At 41.9% G+C, this 14,344-nt stretch overlaps 1 protein-coding gene across 1 annotated transcript; it reads left to right on the forward strand.

The window, feature by feature from the left end:
• The first annotated feature begins 292 nt into the window (after nt 1–292).
• Sfrp4 (secreted frizzled-related protein 4) lies at nt 293–9,943 on the forward strand. The gene is made up of 6 exons (NM_016687.3): nt 293–995; nt 2,146–2,226; nt 2,312–2,377; nt 4,224–4,422; nt 7,184–7,247; nt 9,297–9,943. Exons 1-6 carry the CDS (start codon nt 551–553, stop codon nt 9,495–9,497), a joined length of 1,056 nt encoding a protein of 351 aa, NP_057896.1. The 5' UTR covers nt 293–550; the 3' UTR covers nt 9,498–9,943.
• The last annotated feature ends 4,401 nt before the right edge of the window (nt 9,944–14,344 follow it).

Genomic DNA, 14,344 nt, shown 5'->3' on the forward strand with positions numbered 1-14,344 from the left:
TCCCCTGCACAGGCTTTTATCCAGAGTCCCAAATGGCTGAAAGCAAGATGCTCCTTTTCTTGATCTGAAGAAAAAAGACTAGCTGACGAAAAAAAGGATGGACTTTGGGGGGAAATGCAGAACTATGGCCCTTGGCTGTGGAGCGGCCGAGATGATGTCATCGCTTCTGCAGGAGAGGCTGGGGGTGGAGCAGCGGAGTGGGAGCCGGCTTTGCTCTCGCCGCTGCCAAGGCTGCTGAGCCCACGTCAGGGGACGCGTCTGGATAAATAGGGTTCCACAATGGCCGTGGCCCGCTGCGCTCCGAGCTGCGGGACTCGAGACTGGAGCTTCCCGCGGGGGTCGTTGCTCTGGAGGCTGAGTGCTGGCGCTGCCAGTGCCGGTGCGCCCAGGGGTGATCGACGGCCAACCCCCCAGAACTCCTCATCAGTGCAGACTGGAGCTCCAGCAGGAAAGCTCACTCCACTGCCCCTAGGTAAAGAGATAAGGAGGTCAACGGGGCTGGAAGAAAAGGGTCCTCCCAGCAGAGACTGCAGCCCAGGAGGACAGTGCCATGCTCCGCTCCATCCTGGTGGCGTTATGCCTGTGGCTGCGCCTGGCGCTGGGAGTTCGCGGAGCGCCCTGCGAAGCTGTGCGCATCCCCATGTGCAGGCACATGCCCTGGAACATCACCCGGATGCCCAACCACCTGCACCACAGCACTCAGGAGAACGCCATCCTGGCCATCGAACAGTATGAAGAGCTAGTGGACGTGAACTGCAGCTCTGTGCTGCGCTTCTTCCTTTGTGCCATGTACGCACCCATCTGTACCCTGGAGTTCCTGCACGATCCCATCAAGCCCTGCAAGTCTGTGTGCCAGCGCGCACGTGACGACTGCGAGCCCCTCATGAAGATGTATAACCACAGCTGGCCAGAGAGCCTGGCCTGCGATGAGCTGCCGGTCTATGACCGTGGAGTTTGTATCTCTCCAGAGGCAATAGTCACTGACCTTCCAGAAGGTAAGAGAAGAGGAGGTATCAAGGAGGCCAAGAGATTCTAGGGAACAAACACACTCGCATGAGAAGCAGATGGTGTCTGCTTAGAGCCCACCAGCTCCTGTCCCAGCCTTGGGGGAGGTGAAGGGCCCAGAAGTTTATCTCTCAGGGATTTCTCAGGGGAGAGAAACAGCTCCCTGAAGGACATGGAGAATAAGGTTGTTGGAGAATAACCCATTTAAGTGTCTAATATAAGGTAAATAAAGGAAACAATAGCTTAAGCAAAGAAAGCTGGTGCTTGAGACAGTCCCAGCACGTGGTGGCTAATATGTTCTCATTCCATGCTGACCGGGAGTTCTTTCTCGAAGAGCAATAATAGCTCCGGCTTCCCACCCGGCGGCGTAAAGTTTGTAAATGTAGTCGCCCTGGTTAAACTCCACTCTGTGCCTATGTTGTGGTCACTGAGCAGAGCCCTGTGGCATGTTGGTTAATCTGATCCTGTGTCACTTCCTCCGTTATTTTCTTTTATGCTGTTTTACTGTTACTGTTGGAAGGGACACTACGAATTCATTTCTTGAAATGAAACCTGAGAACATTATTGCATTATTTTATTGAGGCTTCCCCTAAGTCAGATCATCCTCTATTTAAAGAGGCTGCGCCTAGGATATGAGTTAAAGGGGGTGGGCGTGATTTATCAACCTTGCTTTAAACGGTTCTCTTATTTGGAATACTAGAAAAAAAGTTCACATTAGACAACTGCTTCAACTTTGTTAAGCCTGGAAGTTATGCTTAGTACTGTTGACAATGCAGCTGTGGGCTGTTCCTGCACTGCAGTGGGAGGTAGCAGCGTGGAAACAGGCTGGTGGTTCTAACAGAAGACTTGGAACAGCAGTGTCAGGGTGCTCAGGGAAGGGGCGAGGAGACTGCTCCAGGTTAGTGTCATGGATGTTCATTTGCATCAGATTCTGCTTGAGTCAGCAAATTCTTGACTCAAAGACTCTTTTCCTTAGGCCTGAGTTGTAGTGAGAAAGGTAGGTAACAATCACATTATTTTTACTACGGCAATACTGTGTTGGATGTTTGTATTGGCTCGTAGCCTCCAATGGTTCCTATTCCACGTGAATGAGGAGACCCAGGCATTGACTACATCCCTGAGGCCCTGTTTGTGTTTCAGATGTGAAGTGGATAGACATCACACCAGATATGATGGTGCAAGAAAGGTCCTTTGATGCTGACTGTAAACGTCTGAGCCCTGGTGAGTTCTGTCCTCGGGCTTCCTCTGCTCTGTGCGCAGAGTGATGTCCTTTCCCCACTGCCCATGGACTTTGTGTCTCTTTCAGATCGGTGCAAGTGCAAAAAGGTGAAGCCGACCCTGGCAACATACCTGAGCAAAAACTACAGCTATGGTGAGTTTTCTGATAACAGCATTTGCTTTGGGGACTTGGCACAGCAAGGCACTGAAATCGCACGAGACTGGATATAGTAGTCAAGAAGGGGTAATGGATGGGTAATTACATGGTTTCCGGACCACTCAACAACCATAAAGTGTCTTTGCTGGGTTAATGAAAGCAAGCACAAGATAAATAATTCACATAAAAAACTGACCTCAGTGAAAACTGCTATGCACAGAGTGGTCGAGACTGCCGCTCCGTTTCTCAGGTTGTTCCCTTACAGGAAGGACAGGGCTTTGGACCAGGATTTGTTTATCTGAAGACCAGAGGATGAAGATATGACCATGTGCCTTTTTCTTCACCAACAGCTACAGATGCTTAGGCATCCTCTCTTTTACTTGAACAAACCATTTAGTACTTCCTCCAGAGGGAAAAAACAAAGCCCATGCTATTTTAAAAGTTTTGAGTACTTTTAATTCTCTATCATCATTTGGAAATACAATTCTCTTATGTTCTTTAAAGATTTGTACTTGAGATCAGAAATGATTCAATTGCTTGCACTGGCACATATGTGCACACACCCACATGACACATACATACACTATACAAACATATACTTGAAAAGAAGAAAAAACAAATCAAGTGCCTCCTTGGGCTATTTAGTATTTTATTGAATTTCTAAACTTTTAAATTTCTCCTAAAATAACAAGGACAAAAAAGTAACAGGAAAGATATATAGTTTCTTCATCAACTTGGTTTTCATATTTTAACTGATACATGATTTCAGTAGAATATTTAGATTATTTAGAAAGTAGGAGAGATATGGAGCTCTTGGGAAATAACCTGTAGTTAGGTTGTCAAACTTTAGAGTCATGAATAACCAATGTGGATAATTCAATTACAGAAAAAATCTTTTTCTTCCAAATAGGTTATTTTCCTGAAACATGTTCTATGTGGATATTACCTTACTTTGTTCTGCTTAGTGCTTCATCTGCCAGGATCCCCGATAGGTCCAACCAGAGTTTCTCTGCTACTATTATCTCTGGGGTGCCATGCTGATAATGAATTGTTCATTTGGTATGCTTTTGGCTCCTCTTCAAGCAGCTTCTTATGGTGCAATTCAAAACAGTCTTGTTTTGGGGCTGATCTACAACTCCGCTAGAAGCACTAAGTAGTAGCAAGATCCAAATTTGAAACTTAAAACTTGATCAAAGCTGGTGACCTGAGCATCCCCCTGTAATAGTACCTCATCCCTACTCCTTGGAGCTTGTATTGTCGTGCTACCTTAGTGAACTGAGGACAGCAACTTTTAGAGTCCTTGTAGTTGGAATATGTTAATATTGGGTTTCAGGCTGTCCAAATATCTAGAAATGAGCTCAGCCTGAACTATGAGAGGATTTCTGGTGATTAGATAAAAGCCAGCATTCCCTAGGGACCTGGCAGTTATGACTAATGAATTCCTCTGTAAAAAGTAATTCAAACATAGCATGGATGACTGAATGAATAGAAGCTTCACCTTGGCCTCCAAAGCTGGTAATATGCCTACCCTCCAGCCCATCAGAGGGAAAGTAGAAACAGATAAAAATGTTCACAAAATATCTGGTTGATCTATAAGCCCAATTCCAGGCCAACATTGGCCTTCTAATTACCTTTTCATTTTGTGGTGTGATTCATTAATTTGCAGACAATGTTGACAATAAGATGTTTTGTGGGCTTTCTGCCTATACTGGGACTGCTTGAACATGATCTTAATTACAGAAATAACACTTTTTTAAAAAGCTCTGGATTTGGCCCCAAAACACTGTCTCTAGTTTCTTCCAAAGTCTTCCATAACAACACTTACTTGAGTTTTTGATTGCAGTTATTCATGCCAAAATAAAAGCCGTCCAGAGGAGTGGTTGCAATGAGGTCACAACTGTGGTAGATGTAAAAGAGATCTTCAAGTCTTTGTCACCTATCCCTCGAACACAAGTCCCTCTCATCACCAATTCCTCCTGCCAGTGTCCACATATCCTGCCCCATCAAGATGTCCTAATCATGTGTTATGAGTGGCGTTCAAGGTAGGTCACAGGGAGTAGAGGAATTGCATATGAAGTGTGAATTTCACTCAGTAATCATGGTTTTAAAGAACAAAGTAATACCAGTTGTCATTTTAAAATATTTTAGTAGACGTCTCTTTTGAGATGCTGTATTTCCTAAGTATCAGTTAGTCAAAGCATAAATAATATAACCAGTTAACAAGATGAAGGAAATTTAGAAAAATATTCTAAAAGAATCTTTAAAAACTTATTTCAGAATCCATTAACTGATTGAAAATTATATCCACAAGTAGATTATTTTGAGTAAGAGGAGTTATTTTAAGTCATTGTATTAGTCTCATGGAACATTGTACACACACACTAACTTACATAGAAACTTTAAACTGGTTTCTGGATCTGATATTCCATGACTATCAAATCAAATCATTGCAAAGCAAAGTACAATTAAATAATCACACATATACCTCTAGCTGGGAGTACTGTTATACCTATATTTTCTCTTTTTTTTTCCTTATATCTCAGTACATTTTTTAGAATGAAGACATGAACTCTGCAGTTCACATCCTAGGACAGACCCCATAACTTGCTGTAAATTTCATCTAGAAAAAAAATCATGTGTTTTTGTATAACAAGCTCTCTTTCATGCTATTGACATTCATGCTTGTATGTTACTTCTTTTTTTTTTTTTGATATTTTCTTCATTTACATTTCAAATGCTATCTCGAAAGTCCCTTATACCCTCCCCTCACCCTGCTCCCCGTATGTTACTTCTTGATAAAATCCAAGACTCCTCTGTTCCTCTATGGAGAAAAGCGAATGCCATTTTTGAAAATCCTAATTTCAGAGCCTAGTTGTGTGTTCCATCAGTTGTTGCCCTCTGTTGTAGCACTGCACTATCTGAACTTTCAAGCTATTCTACTTGCAACTGGCTCAAGAGTAGACAGTGCTCTGAACTCTTGCATTCTGTTGCTGTAGCAGACCAGGGTTCATTTAGGGACATACTAGGCTATTAGTCACTAGATTCTTTCTGGGCAACTGAGTGGGTTATAGACTCATCCAGTGCAAATATTTTTCTGTTTGTCTGGGATTTATGTAAAGATTATTTTGAAAGTAATTAGAGATCTATCTTATGAGAGGCACAAAACTGGCATGAAGCTACTCTTTTTGGATCCCAGTAGTTCAAGAATAGTCATAAAGATAACCCAAAAGAAATGTTTTCCTTTTTTTAAAAATCTGAGGATTGTACCTCGTGCCTCGAGTTCAACACTTAGTTAAACTTCAGCCCTCTGCTTACTTTTTATTTTTAAGAGAATGTCCTAAGACTAACCTTGAACGCATTCTGTAGCCCAGGTAGACCCCAATCTTGTGAGCTCCCTTCCTCAGTCTCTGTTTCAAATAGCTGGAGTCACAGGCCTGCTGAAAGCAGACCCAGGAAAGGGGAGTGTGCTTGAAAACAATGAGGGCAAACGCTAGAGCACTTTACTATGAAAGACATGTGGCAAAACAATAGAATATGCATGTGGGTGTGGCAAATATATTAATTTGCAAAAACAGTCTCTTTTCTCACTGCATTATGAAACAAATTTAAAATGGACTACATAGGTGACCGTTTTAGAACCGTGGCCAGAAAGGACAATGGATGATTAGAAATCTGACCCTTGAAAGACAAAATGCTCTGTAAGCACAAAGCCAATGCACGGACGTGCAAGGGAAAATATCAGTGCACGTTGTTGCTAGATGATACTATATTATGTGCACAACAGTCACAAAAGCAGATAGAAAAGGCCATACCTCTGTAATGGATATGGTGAAAATAGAGATATTGTTCTCTCAAATTAGCATTTAATGTGCTAGGAACACAATGCAAGATGTCTGCATGAATCCACTTAGAACTTATCTTTATGTAAATAGTAAATAAACAGTAAAATTCTCCTTTGTATTCCCAAAGCTCAAATGAGCAGGAGATCCTACTTTTAATTAATATTTTAATGGTAGTGAATTAGATGAAAATGAGGCTATTTTTAAAACAATTTGTACTCTATTGAAAAACCCTGGCTTAAACTGTTTATTTATGTTTACTTTATGTGTGGGGACTGTTTTGTTATATGTATATCTGTGCATCATATGTGAATGCAGTTACCATGGAAGCCAGAAGAGGCCATTATATCCTCTGAAATGGGAGGTAACAGCTGCTGGTTGGCCTCTGTGTTGATGTTGGGAACTGAACTCAGATCCTTTTCAAGGGCAATCAGTTCTCTCAACCGCTGCACTGTCTCTCTCTGTCTCTCTGTCTCTCTCTCTGTCTCTCTGTCTCTGTCTGTCTCTCTCTCTCTCTTTCTCTCTCTCACACACACACACACACACACACACACACACACACAGCCCCTTTTGGCCCAGCATTCTACTTTCAGAACCTGTCTAAAGGAAATAATAAGCCAGTGCATACTATTCTGTGCAAGGATATTAAACACAATAAGTAGAGAGTGGAAGAGAGTGGAGAACAGCTAAGTAGATATCTACAGTTGTACTATATACTTTATTGTTTGTGTTTTTCTAATCATCCCAGAAAACAAATATAGCAATGAAAAGTAATGTATAGTATAGACTACATATACAGTGCGCTCAGAAACACATATAGGAACAAGAAAAATCCATAGGTCTTTCACAGTGGATATAGAGGTTGTAGGAATAAGAATTATTTGAAAACAAGTATGATTTTTTTCTTTATGGATGTTTTACCTTTATAATAAAAGTTTAATTGCCAAAAATTTACTTTTTTTAGGATGATGCTTCTTGAAAATTGCTTAGTTGAAAAGTGGAGAGATCAACTCAGTAGAAGGTCCATAGTAAGTATAATCAGCAACATGGTGGGAACCTGTAGCCATGAAGGTAAGAAATCCCACAGATGGGGCTTCTCCACGCTGCCTTCTCTCCAAGCTCTCACAGGCGCCATGGAGAGCATGTGCTGTTTGAATCTGCAGTTAAGAATCACACCCAAGTTACTTGGAATTGTTATCAGAAACTGTTGTTCAACTTCACAGTTGACACAGTTGGACTCAATTATAAGGCATCAGTTATTCCCAGGTTAAATTGAGCCTTTTGTTTCTTAATTGTACTACAACTTAGTAATAAGAGTGAAGAGTATAAAAATTTGGTAGTCACTGGATTAGAATCAACATATATCTGTAGGCATGGAAATATTTCTAAAACACATACCACAATTAACCTAACTAACATACTATGTTGCATTTAAAATAATATAGGGCATGTCTCTATGCAAAAGTAATTCAGTTGTGGTCAAATGTATAATTTCAGTGGTACTATCTCTGCTATATTGATGATTACATTAGAGTTAGAACATTTTCCCCACCCCAGATGAAAATCATCTGCAACTTAAAATGGTAACAGGTTTGGAATTTTTAGAGGACATTAGCTCCTCAAAATAAATTTAGACCTATTGAGGAGAATTTATACATTAGTTACATGAAAGAAATCATTCCTCCTCAGTTTTTCAGTTCGCAGGAATAAAAATACTTAGGCAAGGCAGTAGAGTATGTGAAAAATTCACTTAGGAAGAAGACAGCTGAAGATAGAGCATGCCCACAAAATAGAACTGACTTCTATGTGTTAGACCTGTGCTAAACACTCCTATCAGAGACTTGGGAGCTACCTGGCAAGTGTGTTCACTGTTGCGTGCTGTATGCCGGCCCGTGGCCTACATGAACCGGGTACAGCTGGGAGGCAGGCTGGGGCTGAAAGAGACTTAGACTGCAAGAGAAGATAATGAAGCCAAGACAAAGGTTCTGATCAAGGCCCTTGATTTTACTCAGAAACTGTGCTTATAAAGGGGGAAGGCCCATCCCCCCCCCAGCAGGTGACAGAACAATAGAGCCATCATGGTCAGAAGGCTCCACCCTAGGTTATCTCCTTCTAAGAGGCAGCAAGGTCAAAGTCTGGATCAGCCTGCTTCAAGGCTGAGGGAGGCTACAGTTGTGAGATACAATATTCTAGCAGAATTGCATTTCTGGTTCCCATTATAAAAAATATAACTGAAAAATCAGTGGAGAAATGAATTTAGCCTCTGCTCTCCACACTCCACATGTGTGTGCACATACACACCAAATACATACATACATACATACATACATACATACATACATACATACATACATAAACAAACAAATGAATACCATAACCTTTGTTCTGAAGGAAAGTTGGTTATGTGTCAGGTGACTCATTCATCAGTGTTCTGGGCACTTTAGTGGGTCACAGCAACACACTATCTGCTTCTCTGTGTCTCACAGGTTTTTTGTTTTTTGGGTTTTTTTTTGGTTATTGTTTATTTGTTTGTTTTTCTGCATTGTATCATAGTTCAAAAATATAACATAATACTATAAGACATTTTGAGGGAGAGCACTTTTATTATTTTACACGACTGCAATAATTTTATTCTTGATATTATCTTTTACTATACCTGTTAGTTAAACCTTATGGTAGGTACATATAGGCACCAAAAGCCATAGTATCTATGGAGCACACAGGTAGGAATTGAGCTCTAGAAACAGTTGGAGAACGCTGAATTTTGGCAAGAATTTTTAATGGTTCTACAGTCCTGTGAGAATAAACTCTGCATGCTCATTTTACTGCTTGTGACAACAGTGCCCAGGGTATCTGTTGTGAACGTCAAAGAACTTACTTGTGAGTGTTGAGACTTTTTTGCACACAGAGCACTTTCCAATCACTGGATGCATGACAAATGCCCAGCATAGGGAATCTACAGTAATTGCCGTGACATTACAGAAGAACTGCACTAACATGAAAGCTCACGGGTCATTTCTGGTATTAACTGAACAGCATAAAAGGGTAACATGTAACATTTACAAATTGCCTCCCAGCAGTGGGAAGAGAGGCTTCAGGAACAGCAGAGAACAATTCAGGACAAGAAGCAGATAGCCAGCCGCACCAGTCGCACCAGTCGCAGTAACCCCCCAAAGTCAAAGGGAAGGCCACCTGCTCCCAAACCTGCCAGTCCTAAGAAGAACATCAAAGCTAGAAGTGCCCCCAAAAAGTCAAACCTGAAGAAAAGCGCAAGCTAATTACTTTCTGTGATGGAGCCACCCTTACAGGATAAGGTGGTGCTGCCTGGGACAGCCTACAGAAGGCCACATACCACTTGCCTTAAGGACCCACTGTGGTTCTCTTTATAGACACTTCTTGCAGCATGTCTCGTAATGATAGCTTCAGTGTTTTGCTTTAAGCCACAGAGCCCTGTTACTTGTTGGTTTTCTGGTATGGAAAGTACAAGAGGGAAGGCTTGTGGAAGGGTACCTGAATTCACAGTTGTCTGTGTGCATACTGTGTAAGACCTCCTGTTTTAAGAGTTTGACCTAAAATGTACATTATAAAGTTCACATACTATGTCAAGCAAAACTTTTTGACAAAAAATATTGGATATCCTTTGACTTGTGTTAAGAAGTTGGTGATATATTAAATGTTATTGAAAACATGTTTTTGATAAAGGCAGGGGAAATGATACTTAAAAGATCTTCATGTGTTTGTTGTCTGCAGAAATATTTTTCTAATGAGTGGGGTTTTGAAAAGCTTAGAGCTATGGCATGTGGGAAAGGGTAATGTGTGTTTGTCAGACTTTCAATTCTGACTTTATCTAGAAACTTTGAAAATGAAGCTAACAATGACAAGTAGAGAGAGGCAGACTGTCAATCTCTGTGTTCTTGTCATCTGGCTACCACACCAACCTGGAGATGCTCCTCACCAGTTACCCATGAGCTGCCCCACAAACAGTATTCTTCTTTTCCCCTGTATGACTCAAGTACCAAGGAGACATCTTGGATAAGCCATGAAGAGAGATGGACCATTTCACTCTAGGGCATCATAGTTCTTCCAGTCATGAATTGTACAGGAGATTCTCTGTGCAAGTGCAGGTACTCAAAGCCTCCACGAAGTGTCTGTGGAGCTATGGTGGCCGGGATCCCCAAGCTGGTTCGAAATGTGCTATACCATAGGCACCATACTCACTGTTTCCATGGTACAGGGAGCAGAGGCCACTTGGCTACCCACTACCTATGGAGTTAGCAGAACAATACAAAAGCTTAAGACTTAGATTTACCATTGTCCCTGATGGTCACAGAAAAGTTGGGTGACATATCATAGTCATAGTCATCGAGACACAAACTGAGATGAACAGGACAAGAGCAAGAGAAGAAACAGTTCTATGGGGAAGTATTGAGTGCACACTAGTTGCCTCCTGAAGACTTTAGTTTTGTTTGTAGTGCAACTTCAAGCTGCTGAAGAAACTCAACAACATCAATAGAATACAAAGCAGATCCACTGACTATTAAGGAAACCCAGTTAGGTATTTCACATAGCATCTAAACTCTAGAATCTCTGGACAAGTCATGAAGAACTACTAATAGCCTATGCAACCTGTTAGCAAAAGAGGATTGATTGACAGAAAAGAGTTAGAAAGAAAATCCATCACACTTTGCGGAAAAGGAGGAAAAATACTCCTGTAAAAATATTTTAAGTGTAAAATTGTAATAAATGTTGGGGAATGACTTTATAAATTTAAGTAATATTTATGTCAAAAATTTAACTAAAATTATGTAGTGAACATTACACAAAATACTAAATAGTGATCTGGGGAGACAGATTTAGTCAGCTGAGTGCTTGCTATGTAAGCATGAAGACCTGAATTTGACCCTAGGGTCCATGAAATTTGATCCTAAGATTCATGTATAATAGCCGAGCCTGATGAGCAGTGTTTGAAATTCTAGTGTTGAGGTGGAGACAGGCAGATCTCTGAGGGAAATGGAAGTTCAAGTTCAGGCAGATAATCTAGCACCTGCAGAGGGACAAGTGGGATCATCCCATCTCTCTGACCCAGCCAGCCCACTGTCAGCTGATGGACAGCTCAATTGTTCTCAGTGGCCAGGATGAATATTTAGTAGTGGAGAAGTGGCAGTGTCTCTGTCAAAGATTGCAGGCACAGCTGTGAGGAAGCTTCCTCCCCTACTGTAAATGTAATAGTTCCTTAAGCCAAGAGGAAGCCAAGTGGAAGCCAATGCCCCTGCAGCTCCAGCCCACCTCCTGAGGAGAATCAGTTATTTGTAGAAACCAGTTTATGCTTGTATTAGTTAGGGTTTCCATTGCTGTGTGCTAGGAAGACGGTCTCAATGCTCCCCACAAAGTGACGGGCTTCCTCCAACAAAGCCACATCTCCCAATAATGCCACTCTCTGAGCCAAGAATATTCAAACCACCACAATGCTAAAAGCCCACCTGACTCCCCAAAGCATGGTAACAATATTTTAAGGTTCAAGATGCAAATCCCCTTTCCCAGTCAAACCCCTTTAACCTTTCCAATTATCTCCCCAACTCAATCACCTTCTTATTGTAAATTATGCATAAGCCAGAGATCCCTGGAATCACATACATTGGGGAAAAGAAGAAAAGCTTCAGTTGGATTTCCTAGCCAATAGATTATGTTCATCAGCATGATCCCTAAGTGAAATCAACTGTCTATAGAAGAGAATGTGCAAATGATTCAGTGACTGGCCAATCTACCTAACCATTTAGCTATTAAGATACCTCAACTTTTCTCCCTTCTAATGAATAGCCATCCACTCATAAGATTTGCACTAATGCCTGTGTCTCTTATCTACACAGAAACCCTTAATGTCTAGGAGAGTCTTCTCACCAGACATAGCTGTTTGGGATTTGGGGATTAATATTAAATGAGGTCATGAAAAATATTCGAATCTATTGGCAATGCAACACACCAAACATCTGGTGCAGATAGCTCCTGAAAGTTTATTTGGAAGTATAGACAAAGACCCAGGTATAAACTCCTGGGCCCATGCTGATTGAGAGCCATAGGGAGCAGTGGTTATGAGCCACCCCCATGCAAACACCAAGCTGGCAAGAGTTATTAGAGTCCAACTACAACTTTGATTCTTGGTTCATTGATTTCTTGAAGAGGTTTTTAGTTCTGTTTATTGATCCAAGAAGAACTTGGTCACTGATTTCAGGTAAAATTCTTTTACCATCCAGCTATAGCTTGGTAACTTTAATCTATCAAAGAAATAGAAACTGAAGACAAAACCTCTAAGCATAAAGCCACGGTGTAGCTTCCAGGATGAAGGAATTCTCTACCATTCAAGAACAAAGAGTGGCAAGGTGAGCGGTCAGGCATCTTCTCCACCATCAACATCAGTGTCTCTACCATCAATACTAGTACCTGACACAAAGGAGGAAAGAGCACAGCCTGCCAGAGCAGCACAGGGGTATGAGGAGTGTCCTTCCCTCTCTGCTGTGGAGGAGCTAGTGATGGGATGGCATTTGAGGGCCAGTCTCCCAGGTTTCACCCCAGGAACATCACAAAAGTTAAAAAACATGGTCAAGAAATCTGCTTAGCACTCAGTGTCCAGGCCAGTTCTAGAAGCAGAGAAGCCCTGCCTTAAGGCAGATTTCTTCCAACAACCAATCTGGGCATGTTTACTAGGCTCTTCCCACAACCTATTCTCAGTGGCTACATCCCTCCCACACTGGCCAAGCCTGGCCCTCACTGCCCTCATTGTCAGTCACTACTTTCGTCAGGATGCCCCCAGTGTATATACACTGTACTGTCAGGGATATTACTGTGCTCCAAAGAGAACTTTCCGGCAATAAATAATTGCTCTAATCTAACCCGCTAAAATCTGATGGGGCATAGTTCCTGTTCAAGAAGAACCTCAGAAGACATCTCCTCTCAACATACACACATGCCTAGCCAGATTGTCAAGAATGGGCCTATACCCAACACTTAAGCACTTTGATCATCCTATTGAGTTTGTGCATGGAATCCCACCAATTTTCTTCACCGTCATTGAAGGAAGAGCTAAAGTTGTTACTAGCAGTGCGGGAAGGTGGTTGGCCTCGAGAAAAGCCACAAGGAGGAAGACCTCTTAGGAGAACAATCAGTGTAAGGCTACTTTGCAATAAATAGACACTGTGTCCTTTCGGAGACCTGAAGACATCATAGCACAGTTGCCACCTAGTGGTGGCCAAAGCTGCTTCCATCATCTGGTTAGACAGCATTAGGGCCAGAATTCCCATGAAGAGTCCTCAAAATACTTGGCCAACTTCATTACAAAGTGCACTAGCCCTGGCATCCTCCTTTTACAATCCATCCCAGAATTTGGTGTGCTAATCACTTGCTATGAGAGGGCAAGTGAAGGCCACATGCTAGGTCACTATGAGACTACAAATATTATCTCTGTATTTCAGGCAGATTTTTCCCGCAATAACCCCAGGAGTTGTTTGAACAAGCAATCCATTGTGACCTGATGGAAGAGCCAGTGGCCCACTTCTGAGAATCATGTGAATCTCCAAGCTCTACTCTTCCCTTTTCTCAGAGTTAAAGTCTAATCCCAGCACAAAAGAACTCTACCCCTAGAACTTTTAGAATCCATGTCCAGAAGGAAGCTGTGGCAGTGTCGCTCTTGAGGTGAAGATCCAAGTATGGAGTTTGTCCTTAGATCACTGGGAGAAGGGAAGCACTAAAACCTGGCTATGGAGGTGGAGTGGATGCCCTGACGGGGAGGCTCTGAAAGAGGACAGCTTCCCAGCACTCAGGAGAATGAGGCAGTGGGATTATGAGTTTGAGGCTAGACTGGGCTATATGGTGAAATTCTGTCTTTAAAAACAAGTAAATACATTTCACTAGAGTGAGAAAAATGACAAGTGTGGCAAGGAGTTTTACATCTATGTTTGTTGCAAGGGAATTTATAGAAAATGGGACGTGAGTGTGTGTGTGTCTGTATGTCTGTGTGTGAACACATGTGTGAAAAAGAGGATAGTAAAGCCTTGATAACTCTGGCTGTCCTAGCAAACTGTAGAATTAAGAGGAATAAAAGTTCAAAGCCAGATCAGCCTCATAGTCAGTT

Source organism: Mus musculus, chromosome 13 (assembly GCF_000001635.26).
Source record: "Mus musculus strain C57BL/6J chromosome 13, GRCm38.p6 C57BL/6J".
NCBI classification, from domain to species: domain Eukaryota; kingdom Metazoa; phylum Chordata; class Mammalia; order Rodentia; family Muridae; genus Mus; species Mus musculus.